Raw genomic sequence first — 22181 nt, forward strand, 5'->3', positions numbered from 1 at the left:
TGTTTTTCTTGCTGAGCAAAACTTTTATCTTTTGTGTGGACATTTCGGCCACCTGAGCAAAAACATTATTTATACCAGACCTGTACAGCGCAAACACTTAGGACTCATAATTTAACAACTTTACCAAAAAAGGTTTTTATTTTTGAAAAGTTCACTCAAAACTCAACATTTTTCACACACATTTTTTCCGATCTGTTTGACCTTCATTGGAACATAAAAGAAGATAAATTTGAGAAATATATTTTCCCCATACAATAAAAAAAAAAGATTTGGTTGCCAACTTGGCTTTCTTCTGCATAAAAAAGAATTGAACATTATAATTTTTGTGTGAACTATCCTTTTATAGATTGTTTCAGACCAATTTAAAAGCTCCAATGATTTAAGTTTTTTAATTCTTCCAAAAACAGTGTAGTTTTTCCTGGACTGACCTTTAATAACATTAGAGTGGTGTGTATTATTCTTAAATGGCCAGATTTGAATATTTCTTGGTTTGTTCATTTAAAGGTCAGACCCATGACGTTGCTGTCGTGCGTGGCATAATTATCAAGGTCGTTTTCAGGACATCTTGTGTAGCTTTACTTTTATTCCTGCCCAAAAGAGAGATCCCAGTGCATCTTCCAGATAGGTTGTAATCAATTTCCTGTAGATTAATTAATTTATTTTCTCAAGTTTGTCCTCCAAAGAGCCAATTAATGAAGAGATGTTAGATATCAAACTAATGTGATTCAGTGGGAGCTATTTATTACATGCTAGAGGACACTAAACTTTTTAATCACAAGGAAAGTTTCCCCTTTTCTAGTTTTCTGTGCCCTCAGGTCAGAGATTTCATGACTAATAAAGGATTTAAAGTAATAGTTTACCCACACATATTTATTCCTCATTAGCTAGGTTTCCAACCATGTATTTTAATGTGAATTTTGGGATGTTTTGGGATATACTATACTTATTATTATTATGTTATCACTTTTTATTTTTTATTAAATTTTGGTTAAAATTGGATGGAAACATCAAGATGCAAATAACGCCTCCAAAATGTGTTAAAAACATAACTGTTCAAAAGATTTAGACCCTGTTTTCTGAAAAAAAAAAATGGTTCTTTTCTTGAGCAAGGACACATAAAATTTAACATTGAGAGAAAAGACATTGTTACAAAAGTTTTCCTGTTCAAATAAATGCTGTTCTTTTGAACTTTTTATTCATCAAAGCATCCTGAAAAAAAAAAAAAAATCATGGTTTTCACATAAATATTAGGCAGCACAAGTGTTTGTACATGTCACTGAATACTTGAGTAATGGCAGCTAAAAATTCAGCTTTGTCATCACAGGAATACATTACATTTTTTAAATGTATTAAAATAAAATTGTGAATTGTGCTATTTTTAGATGTCACATCTCAAATAAATGCAGCCTCCTTTTAAAGTTTACTCTATGTTGACAACATTTTTGATTGCTGCTTTGTGCTTGACTTACTACTACACAGAATGAATAGGATTGATCTAATGTCACTCATTCACACTAGAATGCTTTACAATTGCCCTAGGACAAGCTTATATGTAGAGCATGTCTTTGAGCTACCTCTGAAATTAAAGAGCCCTCTATTTACAGCATGTAGGTTATAGAGATGTTGTACATGGTGTAAAAACTGACCAAATGTGAGAGACATGGCTAATGTGCAACTAAAATTAAATCAACCCCCCCCCCCCTCCCTTTTCAGTCTGCATGTAGCAGCCACACGAGGTCAAGCTGAGTGCCTTGCTGTCATCCTGGCTCACGGGGCTGATGTTTCTCTGCAAGACGCTTCAGGTTGGTTACAACTAGATTAACATGTTTTTTATTTTTTTATTGCATTACTTTTATGTTACATCAGTAACACATCATGAATAAAATGTAAATAACAAGCGTTGTTTTCTCCTCTTCATATCAGGGTTTACTGCTTTGCACCTTGCTGCCAAAAACAACCATCCAGAGTGTGCCAAAAAGTTGCTTCAGGTAATGTTTTGGATTGATTGTGAATCATAGACTGAGAGTGCAATGTTCGCACACAGATGGAGCGAATGCTAATGGGAACAACAGCCATGTCTGTTGCCATGCAGTGTGTGCCAGCTAAACAAAGGAAGCACATTTTTTTTCAGTTTCGTAAACTAGCAAATCCCACGGCCTCCCTCTGTGAGCTTGGAGAGTGTTGCATGTTTGGATGTGTGTGGGCAGCTTGGCATGTTCGAAGGCTCTGCCCGGTCTGGCGAAGCGCCAGCTACATTATCTAGCATCTCTTTTATCATCATGGACAACTCATTCCCTGTTCCATGTGATTATAAAAGAGCTGAACAGATCTGAAATATCCACAGCAGGTCAGCTCTGTGCACTAATGGGTACCAGTATTGGCTTTGCCAGTATAGATTAAAAGAGGCATCGATATTAGCAATTTAACACTGCAGTGAAGCTGTATTCACACAGTAGTACAAGTATTTGGACATGGTGAAACACACTTTAACACATTTGAATATCATTTCACAAAATCCAGAAAATATCCAAATACTTTCTCAATTTTGAACAGCCAATATTTTGTGTGAACCAGTGATTGTGCAGGTGAACATCAATGATTTTCAAAAACAATTAGAACAGAACCCATGGTAGTGTAGATTATTCTTTTAGCCAGTGTTAACCATCCAACATTAAGTGAAAAATTTGAGGTTTTCGATAGTGTCGTCTCACTGAGGAAAGCCTTGGAAATATAATCCCCTTCACACGGCCAGGCTGGCGTTGAATTCATTAGCCTTTTTCCCCTGGAGATCCTGTGAAACAAGACTTAGAAAAAAATTTCTGCTGCACTAATGAATGGGGCTTGACAGTAGTAATTCGGTTTCATCCAGCAGTAATAAACCAAAACTCCTTGCTCCTCAATCTTCAAATGCTTTCTTTAATATTTTTTCCAAAGAGTAGATAGATAATTTCTAATGGCAAAAAAAAAAAAAACACTCATTGGCCTCCATACTGGTTAAATTAAGCTTTGGCAGTTTATCTGGGCATACAAGACAAGCCATTGAGGGCGTATGGAATCTTGTTTATGCAGTAGTAGGAGTATGGAGGCTTAATTACTTTGTCGTTAATCTCATTTAATGAGACTTTCACCTTAGCTACAATTTTAGGTCTGAATGGCTGCCACAGTTAGATTGAATATATTACACCTCCACTTTGATAATGCCTGTCAAATAAATGCCTCATGCCTGTTCCTCCATGAACACATTAATTGTTTAATAGGAGTGAACATCATTAAATCACACCAATCAAAAACTGCATTGAAAAGTGTAGCTGTTTTGATTGAAAGGTGTAATTGGTGTCCAACAGTTCCTCTTGGGTAAAACATGGTTGTTTTAGAGGATGTGTTTGAAGCAGTAATCTAATGTGCTTCCTTCTACAGGCCAAGTGTGTGGTGGATGCTGCGGACAGCTCCGGGAGGACAGCTCTCCATCACGCAGGTGAGGTGCAACCTTTCGTGTTTTATCGAATAGTTTGCTTGCTTAAACACTTTTCAACTTAAAATAAAAACAAACATAGAGGAGCCGTTCAAGAACAAGCAGCAGGCTTCCTCTTCAGTATGTCTCGTTTTATTTCATTATTTTGGTTTAATGAACCCCTTTGAGGATTGATTGCTCAGAGTTTCATCTCGGCGTAAATGTGCATTTCCAAACGTTAACCCCATGACTTCACCGCTGCCACTTTACTTTCGAGCACACAATTTTATTGTAGGTGGTTTGCACCAAATTGCCAGACATAGGGAGCCACCAACCCCCCCACCCCCCCACCCAAAAAAATCTTGTTTTTATTTGTGAAGAGTCTTCGTTCAGAAAATTGCTCCCTAGCAAACCCATTTCATTCTTTATAAAATGTGGTGTGGGAGGTGGGAACCTGACAGCTTGTTTGCTGATAATTGAGCCTTTTGCCAGCTGTTAGGGATTGAACTAGGGTGGGATAGGCCACGAAGAGCGAGAAGATTTCAGCCACCCTGAGGTCAAAAATCTGCTGGCAGGATCTCATTATCCTGCAGAGGAAAAACAAGAAGCAAAACATGGTTTCATACAGACTACAAAGCAGATAAATCCTTCTGCTGATGGGAGGATGCATTTATGCCCATCCGCCACATGATAATAATGACTGTGATTGGTTGAGAAATGGGACATGGTATAATTTTTCGAGGGGTGTTAATAATTGGAATAAGTGCTGTCACACACTATGAGCCTGGTTTCAGTCTCTGTGGGAAAGTTTGAAGTGTAATTACTCTTACAGAAGTTTGTTGGCCAGCTGTTAAACACTTGTTTGTGTCTCTGTGGGGATAAAGAACTGCTTCTGATTATCTTTTTTCTTTTTTTTTTTTCCTGTAGCTGCCAGCGGAGACACTGTGATAGTTCAACTTCTGTGCGAGCACAAGTGTCATGTCAATCTTAAGGACTCGGTATGTGTCTTATGTATTCTGAACTGCTGTGAAAATGTCTTTCCTGTCTTTCTCTGCATGTGTTTTGCCGCATCTCAGAACTGCCTGTGGTCTACCTCAGATATGTGCATTGTGAAACACAACTCCTCAAAGACTCTGTTCTCTGTGGGTTTGAATCAGTGTTCAGCTGCATTGATGAAAATCCCCATGGCACACTTAAGGTCCCTGTTCCTGGGAAATTGCTTGTCCAAGGTTGTTGTTTTTTTTTCGCTCTGCTCTTGTCTTTTACTTTTACTTTTTCTTCTACAATGTGTTTTCTTTTATTCCTCTGAGAGTCTCACAGTGCTGCTTTTAAATGGCTTCTGTCTGGGTAATGACAAGAGCACTGACTAGTACTACAAAGAATTTGTATACCATATTTTTTTCATTCAAAGTCATTGAAAGACTTTGGAACTTTAGACAACAGAAGTAAAATATTGGCAGTCTGGTACATCCAAGCTTTTTATATCTGTGATTTGTTAAAAAGTTTCTTGTAAAGTGAAACGACCACAGTACTAAAGCTCAAATCTGTTGCCCGTTGTACTGACCTTATTTACTCCTTTGTGTCAGGAATTCATTAATATGCACCTGCTTTATCTGGGCATCTATAAGAAGTATACAAATTACTCTGCATTCATCATTGGTTGAGCTTTCCCTGCGGTGTCTTTTAATTGAGAAATAAATCCACAATTATTCACAGTTATCCTTTATTAGTAGTGTTTACTGTTAAGACTCAAAGTGCTTTTATCCTAGAGATTAGACTGACTGCAGGGAAGGATGAATGACCCTGACGCAACTCCAGAGAAATATTTCATGCTTATAATGCTTCAGGTATCTATATTCTTTCAGGGAAGAAGGAGGCAACAGCTAAACAACCTTTATGATGTCACCCTCACTAAAATGTATGGTAATGAAAGATGGCTTGTGATGTGAATGATTTATAATGAGCCACTTTGTTACATAGAAAACAGAAGCATAACTTCCTTTAAAGTCAAGTTTTTTTTAATCCATTTTTGCATGTAGCAGAACATAATGCAGGATATTTATGCATTTTGCATAAAGTCCTAAGGCTCTTTTACGTGCATCAAAATCATAACTTTTTCATAAACTAAACTTTAAAGGAAATGTTCTCTCAAAAATTTTAATTTACACACCATCAGGCCATCCAAGATGTAGATGAGTGTGTTTCTTCATCAGATCAAATTGGGAGAAATTTAGCATTATATGCGTTTATGTATGCATAAATTTAGCATTATACTTGCTCATTAATGGATCCTCTGCAGTGAATGGGTGCCATTAGAATGAAAGTCCGAACAGCTGATAAAAACATCACAATAATGCACAAGTAATCCACACAAACTCATTTACATCTTAGATGGCCTCTGGGTGAGCAAATGTAAAGCAAAATTTTGATTTATTGATATTTGGGTGAACTATTCCTTTAACCACTGTGCTTGTCTGCTAGATTAACAGCATTTGTGTTCTATTAGACATTATCAACTATTCTCTAATCTCATTTGTCATAATGTCAGCAACTCCAGTGAAATGAACCATTTTTCTCTTCTCAAACTGTAAAATACTCAGAAATGGAGTGTCGATGTGGGAGGCAACGAACCCTCAAGCTGTGGCTCTCTCATTTAGACAACCGTGTCTGAAGGGCTTCAGTTGACAGAAATGAGAATGAGAGAGAGAGAGAGTTTCAGAGTAGAGGTGCATCAGAAGCTGCTTCTGCTTTCGATCACTGATTATCAACCGTCGTCATCCTTTGAGGCAAGCTTGGCACATTACTGATGATTCTCGCCCACTCAGCCCATTGCTTTGAACACACGGAAATACCTACTTTCACTGCTAAATTATTAAATGTACCTCAACTAATGTTGCAATAGCATTCTGGGCTCAAGCCCAAATAATGTTCCTATGATGCCTGCTCAGAAGAGACTGGGCCTTATTTTCAAAGACTAGGCTGTTAGCAATGGACAAGTCTACTGAAATGTTCCTTTTACAATTAAAACTCATCTAGGAATTTGCCTTTGAGCTGTAAATGGGATGGAAAACATTGACTCACATATAGTTATTTTCCCTTCCGGCAAATAGGATGCTTACACCCTCTACCCTATAGCATGCTTAGATATCGAATTTACACTGGAAAGGAATTGTTGGGAAATTTTGGTGGGATTATTCACCCCAAAATTATAATTCTTTCATCATTTACTGTTACTCATGTCACTGCGAACTCACATTGTGACATTATTTCTTCCATAGTAAAATAACAACACAAAATTTAAAATAAATAAACGACTCACAGATATAACCACTTTGTTACGTCAAAATAAGACTTAAAATGGCCTGTAAACGTAATCTGTGGGAGTTTCCAGTGAATAATCAGCTTGTTGAAATTTACAGTAAATCTCTGTCTATGACCAATGCTTACTGATAAACTCGGATGACTGATGATCTGAAAAATTAAAAAATAGTTTGTATATATATATAATTTTTTAAGAGTGTAAGTTCATATGATTGCAACCGTTTTATATAATGCCTCAAAAATTTTATATTTAGTGCATTTGCACATTTACTTTTAGCTCAATAACATGGCAACACCTTATAAAATGTTTTTATGGGATTGTTTCCTCATTATGTAAACCAACCAATCATTTCTGATACAATTATACTAATCAGTTATATTGTGACTCGGTGACAAAATGGGCATATGTAAGGTATATGTAAGCAAACTTTTTCCATAGAGCCTTATGCTGTGTTTATCAGTACTCATGCACAGTTATAAACTAAATGGGATTGATGAGGTTTGCTGTGTGGATAGAAATGCTTGTTCTTAACTTAAAGGCCTTGTGAAATAAACTTTAACAGTTATGTTTTCACAACAATATGCCTACGAAATGTCAATTGAATTCAACTGACTTAAAAGTCTCTCCTAGAATGAAGAAAAATTGACTTAACACCTTGATGTGATGTGTAAAGGGTAATTATTTTGTGTTTTATCACCCAATAATTGGGTGCCCAAATGTTCCTGTTAGTTTAAATTGTAATTATATCATTCCCTGACCTGTTGGGCTGAGTGCTGACCTTCCAGATGTCTTAAAAGTAAGCTTGTTAAATTTAATCTTGTTTTGGCTCTTCAATGCATGCCAGTATGGAAACCAGCCAGCGCATAGGATTGTACCAAATCATTACATTTCTCTGCTTAATGCCATACGAGCTTAAACCATCCCCTGGACTGCAGTGACTATGCATTTGTCAGTTAAGATACTGAATGAAAAGCATCTAAAGAGGACTTGAAATCGTTTTGGTTCACCTCAAACACACACAAGCTTAAAGGGCTTAAGAAGAAATGGTTGTGTGTGTTTCCTCACACGTCTTGGGGAAAAACCACACCATGTTGTGAGCTTAAATAGAAAGTCTAGATATGAACCTCTTGCTTTCTGAAGAAAAAAATAATTCTACTCGTTGTTTCAAATATAGCTTAATGTCAGCAGAATTTTAAAACATGACCTTATAGCTCACATTGTTTTGAATGCACAGCCTCTTTTGTTGTTGTTGTTGTTTTAACTGAGAATACTTCTGTTGATACTAGCTGTCCAAAGCTATAATACATTTTGATGATAAATGTCTTGCTGTTTAATGCCAGTTCTGTCTAATGTACTGTCTATTACGATAATGTAGCTTCTTAACATGCAAAAATTAACATGAAAAATTATGTTGACTCAAAGCTCTCTTTTTTATTTTATTTTTAGGATGGCTTCACACCCCTGCTTCTGTCAGCTAGTCATTCACACGCAGAAGTCTGCCAGAGTTTATTGGACTGGGGTGCTAATATCAATGCTAGAGACAAAGATGGCAGGTATGGTTCTGGTGATCAGTCATAATATTAAGACTGCTGATAACAAAAGTTTTTCAGTTCAAACATTATATCCTTCTATCATAAAGTGTCAATTGAGCTGAATAAACTAAATTGGGATGCGAACCGTGTGACTAAACTGCAGCATAGTAGTGTAATCCATTTTATGGCAGAAGATACGGTCCACTTACATTCAAACCTTTGCTGTCAGATTTTTATAATGTTTTTTTTTTTTTAAACAAGTCTTTTGTGCACACCATATTGTGGAATATTATTGCAAAAAAAAAAAAAAAACTTTTTATTCTAATATATATATATATATATATATATGTTGTATATATATAATATTTTATTTTTTTTACTGTGAATTAGTGATTAGTGAATTTATTTTTGAAAAGACCATGGTGTGTTTTTTTTTTGTTTTTTTTCAGAAAGTTTGACAAAATAGTTGCATATCAGTAACACATCCTTGCTGAACAAAAGTTGTAATTTCTGACAGCCAACTTTTAAACACATTAGTGTTAAGTGACGTGCTGTGATCCGTGCAGAACCGCGGTGATGTTGGCCAGTGAGAGCAGCTGTCCGGCCGCCGTCGAGCTGCTAGTGCAAAGGGGAGCTGACCTGCAAATGGTGGATTCATTGGGCCACGATGTGCTCTATTACGCCAAGCTGTCAGATAGCAGCGATGTCCAAACCGTTCTCAACATGACCCTTCACAGACACCAGTCTGAGTCAGGTAAACTCGTGTGAATGCCAAAGTGATGCCAGTTCACACAGCTTTGTTGTAAAGCTCACATTCCAAATTATGATTATAATACTATTGGTCATTGTTTTGAAGAGCTGCTTGTAATTTGACATGGTGTTATTGCTGTTGATATTACTATTACTAGCATGTTGTTTTGTGTAGCATGAACACTATATATAATGTGTCGCTCTTTTTATAAAAACTAAATGACACTCCGCTCTAAACTGACCAACAATATCGGAAACTTTCATCACGTACTATGGTGAAGTCTATGGTTTAACCAATTTCACACAAGCTGGTGCTATTGTGCTGAATATCAAATCAGAACAACTGCGATCCTCCAAAGCCTGTTGTAGTTCAATGTAAAATATTTACTGGGTTACACTGAGAAAAGCCTGCGTTCTGAAACGTAATTTTTTTTCTTCTCCCAGTGGTATTAAATAAAAGAAACAAGCTGATATTATTTGTTTGTGGATTGTCATCCTGAATGTTTTCCTTTCTGTGGCCTCATGTTGCACAGTGCTTTTTGACTTAACATTGCCATCTAGTGGCATTTTTAAAAATTCTTGCTTCACACATATACAGGGAGTGAGAGTTAATCTTTTTTTGCACAATTTCTTATGTGTTTGTGAAATAATGAAAAAAGGAAAGATTATGACAGCATGAATAATGTAAGCACCAGGGCATTTTCGTTTTTCCCATCATAACATTTTCCCCTACTGTATCTTTGTTTGAACAGATAAGATTTCAGCGAGAACCTCTCAGGTAAGCAAGCTAATTTTGATTTCATTAATTTTCTTCTCCTCAAACTTGGTTTTCCAAATTTTCTGATTGACAGAACCTGCAAAGGCTCTCCGTAGGTGCTTAAAATTCACATTTTCACTGAATGCTTAGTTAAATAGTGACAGTAGTGTCAACCTGAAGCCAGGATTTTTGATTGAATATTCCTTTCTCACATTTGCCAAACATTCTGGCAATGCATTGTTAGAAATATGCACTGGTGTTTGCCTCACGCAGTAGTGATAATAGTTTTCTTTTTCCAAACTAAGTAATACAGTGTTTATTTCACTAACCACTTAAACACTTTAAATCGTCTTCCTCCCTCTTTGTACCAATCTCCTTATCACGCACACAATCTCAGCATGGTCAAAAATTAAACGAGGACAGAAGCTCCACCCCCAAAAAGAGAAAAGCACCTCCTCCTCCTCCTATTAGCCCAATCCAGGTAAAGGCACATAGTGCTGAATCTGTGATCTCTGCACTTTCTGAAAGACCTAGATGCAGTTATTTATTTGATGACTTCTGAATGTACAGCTGAAAATTAACTATTTTTTTCTGTGTCCATACTGTATTTAAGCTTAGCCTTACTTCAAAGCTTTCCTTTGTCTTATCTTTCAGTCGGGAGGTATCATCTCACCACCATATTCTACTCCATCTGAATCTCCTTTCTCCAGCAAAAGTCATTCATCCAAAAGATTTGATTACAAGGTAAAATAGTGAAGACGTATTGAGGATTATTAGTGAAATGTGCTTAAGTATAAATTGACTGTAATAAGTATATTATAAAGTAAAAATAACTACAAAAAAAGCTATTTTTAGGGAAGCACTGATACTGATATCGGTATCGGGCCCGATACTGACCTTCTGTACTCGTACTCGTTAAAATGCTCTGATACCAAATGCTGATACCACACAGCATTTGATTTTGCCATATTTAGACAAAAAAACACAGACAACAGAACAACAGACAGCAGAATGGAGTTATTAGAGATTAAGGTTGTCTACGTAGGAGATCTATGCAGTAAATATAATGTTAAACATTCAGTATTAACCCCTGTATAGTTGACGTACTGAGCTGATAAAGCACACTGAGTGGATTGAGTTCGCGGCGTTGGAGATGCGCAAGCTTGTCGAGTGTATATACATATCATCACTGGAAAGTCTGTAGTTCAGGGATTTGTCAAAAACAAGTAAAACAATGTACAAGTTACTTAATGGTTCGGAGGGAGGGAATGAGCGAGCGAGAGAGAGAGAGAGCACACTCTTCTGTTGTGTGATCTTTGATGTTCACTCCCTTAGCACACGCATTTGGACTAAGTATTGATAGTTGTGTAACTACTGACATACTAACAGCTGTCTGAATAATTTTTGGTTGATTGTAGTCAATTAATAACTTTCTATCTAACTATCTAACATTATCAAGATTAATTTTTTCTGACACAGTTTATATATGAGTTCTTGTCATATTTTATTACCATCTTTTAAACCATAGACAAAAAATTGTGATAATGTGAAATGCTGAAGGTGTCTGAATAAATGTTGGTTTGACTGTATCTGTTTAATAAATTAAGTAAACCAGCTAACATTATACATACTTTTTGGTTTCTGCACCCAATATTGAAAAAAATTAAAAATGCAATAAAAATATCGGTATATGTACTCAGTATTGGCAAGTACCAAAAATAAAAGTATTGATATCGGGCGAGTATCGGTGCATCCCTAAAATGAAAATAAAAAAATTACAATTAAAAAAGTATATATTTTTAAAAAGCATTTTAAATAGCTAAAATTATTATTACAGTCATTAGTACATGTGATGTAAATATAAGTAATAAAAGAAAATATTTGTTTCTGTCTACTAAACATTGAAACTTACTATCTGAATATGCCTCTTAGGCCTAAAAATGCAGTCTAGGTTGGCATCATAGGTTTAGAAACACAGTTAGTGGTGGAAAATGTTGACATGACTAACTGGGTGTTCTTCACTTCCTGTTTGTTGAGGAGGAGGAGCTGAAAAGTGCTGTACTGAAAGAAGAGATCGAAAAATTGCATGAGGAAAAGAGCATGCTGCTTGAGACCATTGAAGATCTGAAGCAGATTGTGGAGCACACTGAGCTCAAGGCGAGTACCGCACAGTCCTTTAATATTCCCTCAGTGGCAGCTGCTTTGATCTTCAGCCACTTTTGCTCTCTGGAACCCATTTTAACAGCTGCATTTTTACTGGTCCTGGCCAGGTGAAGGACCTTGCTTTAGGGGACACGAAAACAGACCTTTCTCCCACACCATCGGTCTTGGCCTCAAACTTGTGGAGGAGTTTTGTTTAAGATTGCGCATCGTGTTTGAATTTTAACTAGTGACGCAAACCTTTGGATCTGATGTGACCTTGCAGAGTCTTGAGTAAGCATTAAAGCCCAGAGACTCTGTGTTTTTGTTCAGTAATGATGTTCTTCAAAACAGCTGCTTATGTCAGATACATTTTGTGGTGGCCTGCTGGTATTCAGTTTGCAGATTTTTTTGGTGTCTAAGGCCCAATGAAAAGGATGTGTTGTAAAATAATCTCTTGCTGTTCTCCTGTTTTTGAAACAGACGGAGCACTCTGGGAATGCAGATTTGACGTTGATTGGAACCCTGCAAGCAAAGATAGCCTCTCTCTCCCTGGAAAACCAACAGCTTGCTCAAATATTAAAGGTAACTCACCTTAAAATTGTCATTTTCAAAATTACCTTACAGATGACGTTTAATTTTTTCAGTTAAAATACAATTTTAGTAGGATGACTTCTTTTGGAGAAAATATCGCCATGTTAGGCCTTTCAAACAGTTAGTGTTAGGACTGCCTGTGTAAACAGCGTTAGACTGGGAAACCTGTTTGGAAAATTGCATACAGCACTTTTAAGTAAATAGCATTTGGAAATGAGAAAGTGCAATGCAAGTCATTATCTTTTCTCAATGAGCAGAAACGTCCAGCTCCTCAAGGAGAGGAAGGCCAGGGAGGTTCCCGTCCGAACAGCATTGAATCTAACACCTCGTACCACTCCACCCGTGCTGATTTCGAGCTGTCCAGCGACATGCAAATCCATACTGGTGACGAAGAGGATCTTTCAGAGTTGTCTGTTCTGGACATCAGCGATTCCTCATTCAAACCTGAGATGGGGGAGGACCCCAGGCTGAGTGCAGATAAAGAAATAAGACTGCTACAGGACGCGCTGGAGAATCAGCAGGCGAAATTTCTAGAGTCCAGAATGGAGAACCGCCACCTTCAGGACAGACTCAAAACTGACTTAGAAAAAACTGAAGCTGCGTCTAAAGGCATGGGTGAAGATATCCAAATAAATCAAGAAACGTTGCAAGAGATACAGATGAGGGGTGGTTCTGTGAGTACACAAGACGACAATGTGGTGCAGAAGTTTCAGTATTTGAAAAGCTGCTTGGAGCAGGAGGTCAAAGAACTGAAGGGAAAGTTGGCCATATCGCAGGAGGAGCAAAAGCGAGATGCTTGTTTGATCAGGGATCTTCAGGCTCAGCTCAAAAGTGACCGTCTATCTGACGAAGATCATCAAGAACTGAAGAACACCTACAACACTTTGGTGGAGAACATCAGTCAGGAGAAGGCGCTGTTGATCAAGAAGTACAAGGAGTCTCAAGAGGAGATCAAGATGCTCCAGGAGGCTCTTCGTGGCACTGTACCAGTGGAGGCTGCTGCCAAAGACTTTGAGGAGATGAAGGCTGAGCTCGGCGAGATTATCGATGGGCTGCAGCGCCGGCTTTTGGAGCTCTCAAAATCATACAGTGATGCCAAAAGCGAGCTTTGCACAGCCCGCAACCAGCTGCAGGCCAAAGCTTCAGTGCCTAAGGACAAGACAGACGAGGTCTGTGTTACCAAGGAGGAACATGATCAGAAAATTCAGGAGCTGGAATTCAAGATGAAGGACATGCAGAAAGTATTAAAGGACACCGAGGCAAAGCATCAAGCAGCACTTAAAGAAATAGCCCAGGTTAAACAAGACGCCGAAAACCAGGCTCAATCATCTATAGCCATTGCAGACCACACTCAGGTTGTGGCATCCTTGGGGAACGCCATCAATAAACTGGAGATGGAAGTTGAGGCTATTCAGGAGCAGCTCGTCCAGAAGACTTTGCAGGTGGATGCTTTGCAGAACAGACTAACAGTTGAGAAGGATGTATCTCCAGATGACTCAATATCCCGAATGGAATATGAACAGATGGGGGAGAGGCTGGAGGGTGAGATAAGTCACCTGAACCACCTACTGAAGGATGCTCTCAGGAAACAGGATGAGATGGCCCTGGAGGTTACCGCCGCTTGGCAGGAGGTGAAAGAGGCCAGGAATGAGAGAGAAGTAGCGCAGGAGCTGGCAGTGTTCAGGGAGCAGGAGTGCAGTGCGTTGAATACCAAGTACAGGGAGGCTCAGGATGTTGTTATCCAGCTGAAGAAGCAGGTGGAAAACCATGTGACATCTGAGCGAAAGAAGAATAAAAAGGTGATTTTGATTCTCCCGCTTATATTCCTGTCTAAATTATGCTGGTGTGTCTTGAAAGCGACTAATGTGTCACGTTTGTTTATTATGTACAGATTGATGAGCTTTCAAAGGAAGTTATGAAGTTAAAGGATGCTCTGAACAGCCTTTCACAGCTGTCGTACACCACTAGCACCCCTAAGAGACAGCAAAGCCAGCAGGTGGACTCACTCCAACAGCAGATCAAACAACTGCAATATCAACTTGCTGTATGTTACAAACCATGTTCTGTCGTAAATTAGCAACTTCCTGTTCCTTTTTTAGCCAAAAAGGCTTATTACATTAAGTGCTCAGAGGTGACAAAAATATGTGCAAAAAAGTGCAAAGGTGCGGAACGTTTTCGGGTATTAACCCTTCCTCGGTGCCATGTACTACCAAGCAACCCCATTCAAACATGAATTACCGTAATCCACCTAATGTCACAGAGATACAAAAAAACATAGCTCAAAACAAAAAAACAAGTATATTTGTAAATCATCCGAAATAATCCATATATAACTAAACAAATTAAATATACATACAAATATATACCAATAATCTCATAACTCCAACAAAAGTTTTAAACAAAAGTTTTTATATACAATAAATACACATCATACTAAAGTGCTCATTCGGGTTACCCAAATATATCCTTAAATTATAAAAAAAAAAAAAAATTCAAAGAGAAATCTCCATTCAAATGGTATGAATAAAGATTTATCTTTGAATTGATATATACATGTGTGTGTGTTGTGTGTGTATATGTGTGTGTTTTGTATCTTCATGACATTAGGTGGATTACGGTAATACATGTATCAATAAGCGCAGGTGTTGCTTGATAGTACAGGACACTGGGGAAGTGTTGAAACCCTGAAACGTTCTGCACATTTGCACTTTTTTTGCACATATTTTTGTGACCTCTGAGCAATAAATGTAATAAGCCTTTTTGGCTGAATCTGGGCGAGTGCGGATCTCTATCATCTTTATTTTATTGTATATTTTGGATCTACGCACCTTATGTTAGTTGCCTAATGGATTTTTGGACGAGGGTTTGGTACTAAAAGTTTGGGGATGGTACAATTTTGTAATGATTTTTCTGGCCTCATCTATTTAAAAATACAGTAAAAACAGTGATATTCTAAAATTGTAACAGTATTTAATATCAATTGTTATTATCCACGTTGAAAACATATTGCTTAATATTTTTCTTTGAAAACCATGATACAATTTTTTCAGGATTATTTTAAGGTTTAATAAACATACATCTTCTGTTACTTTTGATCATTTTAATATATGCTGGCTGAATAAATGTATGAATTTCTTTCAAAAGAATGTTACAGGCCCCAAACATTTCAACGGTATTGTGTAATCAACAGAGAAAATGACATTTTTGAAGTTGTATTGTCTGTGCATGACAGATGCCCCATACATACTTTCAAAATAGCTTTCCAAACATATTTAAAGTAGCTGCTTTCTTTTCACAATAGGAATCAAAGAAACGTCACCATGAAATTGTCTCAGTTTACCGGATGCACCTTCTTTATGCTGTCCAGGTCTGTATTTATTTTCACTCAGTTCATATAATTGTGTGCACATATCAACATTTAAAAAATCTCCCTCTTTATTTTTTTGTTCAAGTTATTCATTTGCGTTATCTCCTATCCATATGCTGTTAACTTAAATGACATGTGTTTTTTCTCTTAGTTCAGAATAGCACTTTTAAACTCTCAAACCTTTCTTTTTAGGGCCAGATGGATGAAGATGTGCAAAAGGCTTTGAAGCAGATACTTGTAATGTGCAAAATGCCAACTGAGGCCAAGTGAAGGAGCCAGTATTACAGTTGTTCATGAACTGCCAAAAAACGTGATCAAAGGATTTGATCTGAGAACTAAAGTCCAGAGTCCATCAATCAGAATGACACATGTAGTGAAGAACTGCAATTGAAGTCACAATTGGCTTTCTCCTGATATTTTGGAAAAGTATAGTGAAGTTGAGTAATTTACGAAAAGAGGAAAACAATTGATGTGTTCACAATCTCCAGCTCATACAGTGCCAGACAAAGAAACACAATCTACGGTCAACGATTTTTTGAAATCTCTTTTGAAAATGTTTGTACATTGTCAAAATATATAATCAGTATTTGAACCTGTTGTGAGGTAATCAGTTTGCATTGGCATGGTGTACGTTTGTCTCCATAGAAGTCCATTACAATGCACCTTTCACTGAGTTTTCTTTTTCAGTTGTGGACTTTCCAAAATTGCAGCCACCTGTAGTATCTGCATGCTGTAAAAAGTGAAGTGTCTCAATGTTTGTTCTAGGACATTGTGACCTTTTTCTGAAGCGTTGAATTCTCCATTTTTTCAGGGTAGGTGCTTTGACAAAATGCCCATGTGCCTAATACACTTTTCTTAGTCACTTGTCGGTCTTTGATGCAGGATTTACCTGCCATTTCTAGGACACCTGACGGGTTGTGTCCATGTGCCTCTGCTCATTTTAAAGGCCATAACATTTCAAACTGCACTATATTTCTTTTGCATTATGCTTGGTCCAACCAGGTTTTTGCACTAAATAATTTTTGTGAGGGGTGAGTTAGCCCTAGCACTTCAGTGTAGTTGTGGTTTTTACAACAAATAAGGTTTGGGAAGCATGAGATGGTAGTTTGTTAAACATTCAGTGTACATGTACTACATCAGGGTTAGCATAAACACACTACCCCCCCTTAGGCTTTGCAAGTGTTAAAAATATATAGTAGTACTTGAATACATGCTATTCACTTGTAGAGCATGATGTTATTTTATTCATGAACTAAAGTCTAGCTTAGTACCTGCTTTAGGACAGTTTTGTAGCTTTTGAATGAATTCAAGGGAAACATAAGATATAAACGTGTTTGTATGGAGCAAAACATAGAGTTTTGTATGAAGTATTGCGTGGCCATTACATAGAAAGAACATTATTGTGTGCCGTATTTGCTTTTTCTGATCGGTTCCATTGCATTATTAAACAAGTTAATTTGTCATAGATCACGTAGCCCCAATTGCATCAGAAAAGATTCAACAAATATCTGATACCAATTTAAGTGTCTGAAGTAAAGATTTTGAATGCAAAAATATCATACTGCCCTGTTGAATTTTCAGATATTGTTATTGTGTTCTTATAAATGTCATATTTCATGATCAGTTCATAGTCAACTGAGGTTTCAAATGTGTTTGTATTTGTTAAGTTAGACAACATGTTGTTTGCCAAGTATTTTTTGCCTGGTTATTATACTTATGAATTGGTTCTTATTTGTCTTCAACTAAATAAAATTAAAAATCGAAATAATATAGGGATTAGAAGTGAGTTCAGATAAGGTACGTCACTGTAGCAAAGTTCAAATAATGTAGAAATTTTACAAATTGTTTAAGCTTTAAGTAAGAACATTTTGTGCACTAAAATGCTTTCCTGGTAATGAATCTTAATTTCTATTCTAAAAATGTGAATACAGCTTAAAATACATCTTCCCAGAGGCGAAAGAGCTCAGACCTGGCTTCAGTTTTATGGCTAATGGTGATTCTGCATTGATTTTTTTTAAAATTGTTATTATATTTAATTTTATAATCTGCTGGATAGATGTACCTTGATGCTCAAGCTTCTTGTGCATCATCAACAAACTCGCTATGAATGCAAACAAGCCCTTAGACATCATGCCTAACAGTTCTGTGGTAACACTTTAAAATAGGATTTCATGTTCTAACATTAGTGGACCCACTTTATATTAAGTGGCCTTAACTACTATGTACTTACAGTTTAATTAATGATTTAGTACAATGTACTTATTGTGTACATACATGCTTTTACATTGTACTTGTATATATATTTTTTAAACTACACGTAGTTACATCCGTATTTAATTTCTGTAATTACATTTATAATTACACTGTTGACCCATACTTTACACCTTAACCCACCCTTAAACTTACCCATACCTCCAACCCTCTCCCTTACCTTACCCCATCCCACCTCAATAGCAGCAAAAGTGTTTTACAATACAATATGAACATAACAAGTACATTGTACTTATTTTTTTATGTAAATACATAGTAGTTAAGGCCACCTAATATAAAGTGGGACCACATTAGTTTACTAAATTAGTTACATGAACTAATGAATTGTAACTGTATTTTTATCAACTACTGTTAACAAAGATTAGTAAGTGATGTAAAAAGATATTTCTCGTTGGATAATGTTAGCTAATGCATTAACTAATGTTACCAAATGAGGCATTCGTGTAAGGTGTTACTAATTTGATAGTTAATGAAATGGCATTGTTTTTAATAGTGCTGTAGGATTCTTATCAGTGTTGGTCATTTGTAGTTGTACCTCATTTTTAAAGAGTTATAAAACTATTTAAAATAATTTCCTGGTGCTGTGAAAGTAATGCTGTACAAATGGAAGATTTTTCCCTCTTATTCCATTTTACAGTTCTCTCAGAGAAAACACAAAAACAAAACAGGCCGGCATGTGAGTTCCATTTCCTATTGGTAATTTCTTAAAATTGCTGCTTTGATGAAGAAGGCTGCTGTCAGTGCTTTTAGATGCCATTTTGGCATGGAGAACAACTTTCAGCGCCTGAAGGCTGATCCAGAGACAATAGTCCATCTCACTCTGAGCACACAGCATTAGAATGTTCTTAGATGTCATGCCAGCTGAATTCTGGGTAATATCACCACTTGTACCCTGTGGGATGACCCCTTTAAAATATCCCTTTCTCACTTTGTCCTAACAGAATACCATCTATTTTAACCAAACAGACAACACATTAGAGTACTAAATACTGGAGTGTCTGCCACAGCAGAAATACCAGTAGCAGTTTTATAGGTTTAGAACCTATGTGGTGAAAATCTGTGTACTTAATTTTAATACTTTTAGCTGTTATTGGTTTTCTGTCCTACGAAATGAGCTCAAATAATCACTCCACATCCCACCTCTGCTCTACACCACAGTGTTGTCTCAGCTAGATGGAGCTGTTGAACAATACTCCTCAGAAAAGTTCTCAAGGATTTGCAAGTCAAAAGTAGGCTATACAAATTATATTCAGTTATATTCAGAATATTATTATTCTGAAAGAAAGAAGAACATTTATATCTAGATACATGGTTCCATTTTAACCTTAGTTTTTATGTTGCATTACGTGATGAGAAATGAGAAGTCTAACAAAAAAATAAAAATAAAGCATAAATAACAGAAATGACCGTGCAATATATAATAAATCAATGCAATGCAATTGTGGGTGGGGTCTAAATTGAGATCCCCATGGGTACAGAAGTTAATAAATTATACAAAATGTTGTTTTTGTTGTTGTTTTTTGGAGAGTCCCCACAAGCATAGTAAACCAGACTGCATTTTTGTGACATATCAGTATATTAGTATTGAGGCATTGAGTAAAATGAGAAAATCCGCTCCTCTCTGTTCAGAGGTCATGATTTTCGTATAATGACAAGGGTGTAACATAGGTATTACAAGGAGGAGGTGACTTTTCAGGATATTACCCCATGTCCCCACTTTTCAAAACACTTATGAATCACACAGAATGGACTTTATTGAAAATCTGAAATAGCACTAAGTTTCCTGCGAGAGCTAGGGTTGGTGTAGGGTGATAGAATATACAGTTTGTAAAGTATAAAAACCATTATGCCTATGGGATGTCCTCACTTTTTAGAAAAACAAATCTGTATGTGTGTGTATTTTCAGGTACATGTGGACAGTTTGCCATTTGTGAACTATATGATGATGATGAATATGGCATGTCATAACTTGAATTACATTTCTCTGTATTTATAGTTGCATTTTCCCTTCAGAACAACCTCATGCTTTTTTTTAAACCCTCCTCTAGGCCTACAGCATCGCCATCACCATCCGATACGCCTAAATGGAACCAGATGTAATTGCATATCAAAACAGACAGTATAATAGTATAAATGACATCATTCCCAGATCCGCTGTCGTTCTCTTTTAATAGAAGAACTGTAAATAGAAGAACACGATGTACTGGTGAGTTCACTAGTGAACTCTCTTAATGCAGCCTTGGGAAGTCTCGATCCCTCTAATGGCTTCTTTTATATTCAGTCACACCTGACTCATTGAAAATCAAAGTGTGGGGGCCCCTTCGCAGTGACTTAAAATAGCAGGAGAATCAACCTGGTGAGGGGGGCGACCGTGTGCAGCCAAGTGACAGGGAATTTATGGGAGCACTTAAGGCTTCTAGGGAAATAAGTAAGAAAGAGAGAGGAAAACACTTGTCTATGAGTGGCTTATTAAAAAGGTGAGAAGTGAGTGTACTGTCTGGAAGGGGGAATAATTGTGCTCTTAAAAGGGACTTCAAAAGGCCAGTCGTGTCGGGGGAAAACCGTTAGCATCATGCGAAGGAAATGGCTCATGAGGGTCCGCCGCACTATCGGCATGTGGTGGATCAAACCGTCTGGGGCGGAGGCATGGCAGACACCATGTCCAGCTGTCCTCTTGTCCATCTTTTTGTTGAACTACATTTCTCTCTTTTCTGTTATGTTCCATGAATCGTGCTAATATTGTAAAATAGGGTTGTTATGATCTGCACTGCCGATATATCGGAAAAATGTTCGTTTGTCAGGATTATGCAGCTACCACAACAAATATAACTACCCTGTAAAACTTATTTCAATTTGTAAAATCCGACGTATTTAATGCGACATGTTTTTTGTTTTTCGTGTTAAATGATTTTTCCACAACATTGTAGATGTGTGAAATTCGAAATGTCAAGTTAGCTGAAAGTGCAAAGAATGGATAGACCTACATAGATTATTTGTTATGAATATTTTGAAATATCAGGAAAAGATAATACGCAGGAATTCACATATATATATATATATATATATATATATATATATATATACATTAATCACCACTAGGTTCTGATAATGTCACATAAAACTCAAAAAGAAGACTTTTTGCTGAGTGTGGATCATGGTTTTATATAGTGAGTGAAGTGACATTCAGCCAAGTATGGTGACCCATACTCAGAATTTGTGCTCTGCATTTAACCCATCCGAAATGCACACACACACACTGTGAGCACACACCCATTTATGCTGCGGCGCCCGGGGAGCAGTTGGGGGTTCGGTGCCTTGCTCAAGGGCACCTAGTCGTGGTATTGAAGGTGGAGAGAGAACTGTACATGCACTCCCCCCACCCACAATTCCTGCCAGCCCGAGACTAGAACCCACAACCCTTCGATTGGGAGTCCAACCCTCTAACCATTAGGCCACGACTTCCCAAGGTCCCAAAGGCTATTAAGTAATTTTAATAGATTGATGCCCCCAAAATAAAATATTAAGTGACAAAAGAGTGCGATGCAAATGGCTTTGTGGAACTGCATTTAAAAGTTTTTTTTTACATTTTTTTACCATTTGCAACCAAAATATCACATTGTAAACAGGTGTAAAAATGTTATGTGTTTTGTGTGTAACCACTACTGTAGCATGGATAATAACTACAGTCTGCACAAGTTGTGGGCTAATAAAGAGAATTATAATGTTTTGGGCCATTACCAGCAGTTTGATCTTGATTTCAGGGTAATATACAGTTTTGGTTATTACAGCAGAAAGTGCTGCAAGGTCTGTTCTGCAGAGTTGTGGGCTCATAAAGAGAATTGTACTGTTTTGGACTATTCCCCGCAGTTTGTTCTTGATTTCAGGGTAATATTACAGTTTCGGTTATTACAGCAGAAAATGCTGCAAGGTCTGTTCTGCTGAGGATGGCAAACCACCAAGCTTTCTTCCCTTGTATTGCAGCAGGGATCAGGCGTTCT

At 37.1% G+C, this 22181-nt stretch overlaps 1 protein-coding gene across 3 annotated transcripts in view; it reads left to right on the forward strand.

The window, feature by feature from the left end:
- LOC113064207 (ankycorbin-like) overlaps positions 1-17680 on the forward strand; it is a 30578-nt gene extending 12898 nt beyond the window's left edge. For 2 of the 3 annotated variants that reach the window (XM_026234842.1, XM_026234840.1), the window contains exons 4-18: positions 1714-1802; positions 1924-1988; positions 3418-3475; positions 4379-4449; positions 8220-8326; positions 8872-9059; positions 9808-9833; positions 10210-10293; positions 10467-10556; positions 11850-11969; positions 12435-12536; positions 12803-14344; positions 14437-14589; positions 15847-15912; positions 16105-17680. In XM_026234842.1, coding sequence (XP_026090627.1) covers positions 1714-1802; positions 1924-1988; positions 3418-3475; positions 4379-4449; positions 8220-8326; positions 8872-9059; positions 9808-9833; positions 10210-10293; positions 10467-10556; positions 11850-11969; positions 12435-12536; positions 12803-14344; positions 14437-14589; positions 15847-15912; positions 16105-16182 — 2839 coding nt within the window. In that variant the 3' untranslated portion in view covers positions 16183-17680. The remainder of the gene's footprint in view (positions 1-1713; positions 1803-1923; positions 1989-3417; positions 3476-4378; positions 4450-8219; positions 8327-8871; positions 9060-9807; positions 9834-10209; positions 10294-10466; positions 10557-11849; positions 11970-12434; positions 12537-12802; positions 14345-14436; positions 14590-15846; positions 15913-16104) is intronic. The other variant, XM_026234843.1, reaches the window with a different exon arrangement.
- Positions 17681-22181: the final 4501 nt, after the last annotated feature.

This window comes from Carassius auratus, chromosome 46, assembly GCF_003368295.1.
Source record: "Carassius auratus strain Wakin chromosome 46, ASM336829v1, whole genome shotgun sequence".
Classification (NCBI taxonomy): domain Eukaryota; kingdom Metazoa; phylum Chordata; class Actinopteri; order Cypriniformes; family Cyprinidae; genus Carassius; species Carassius auratus.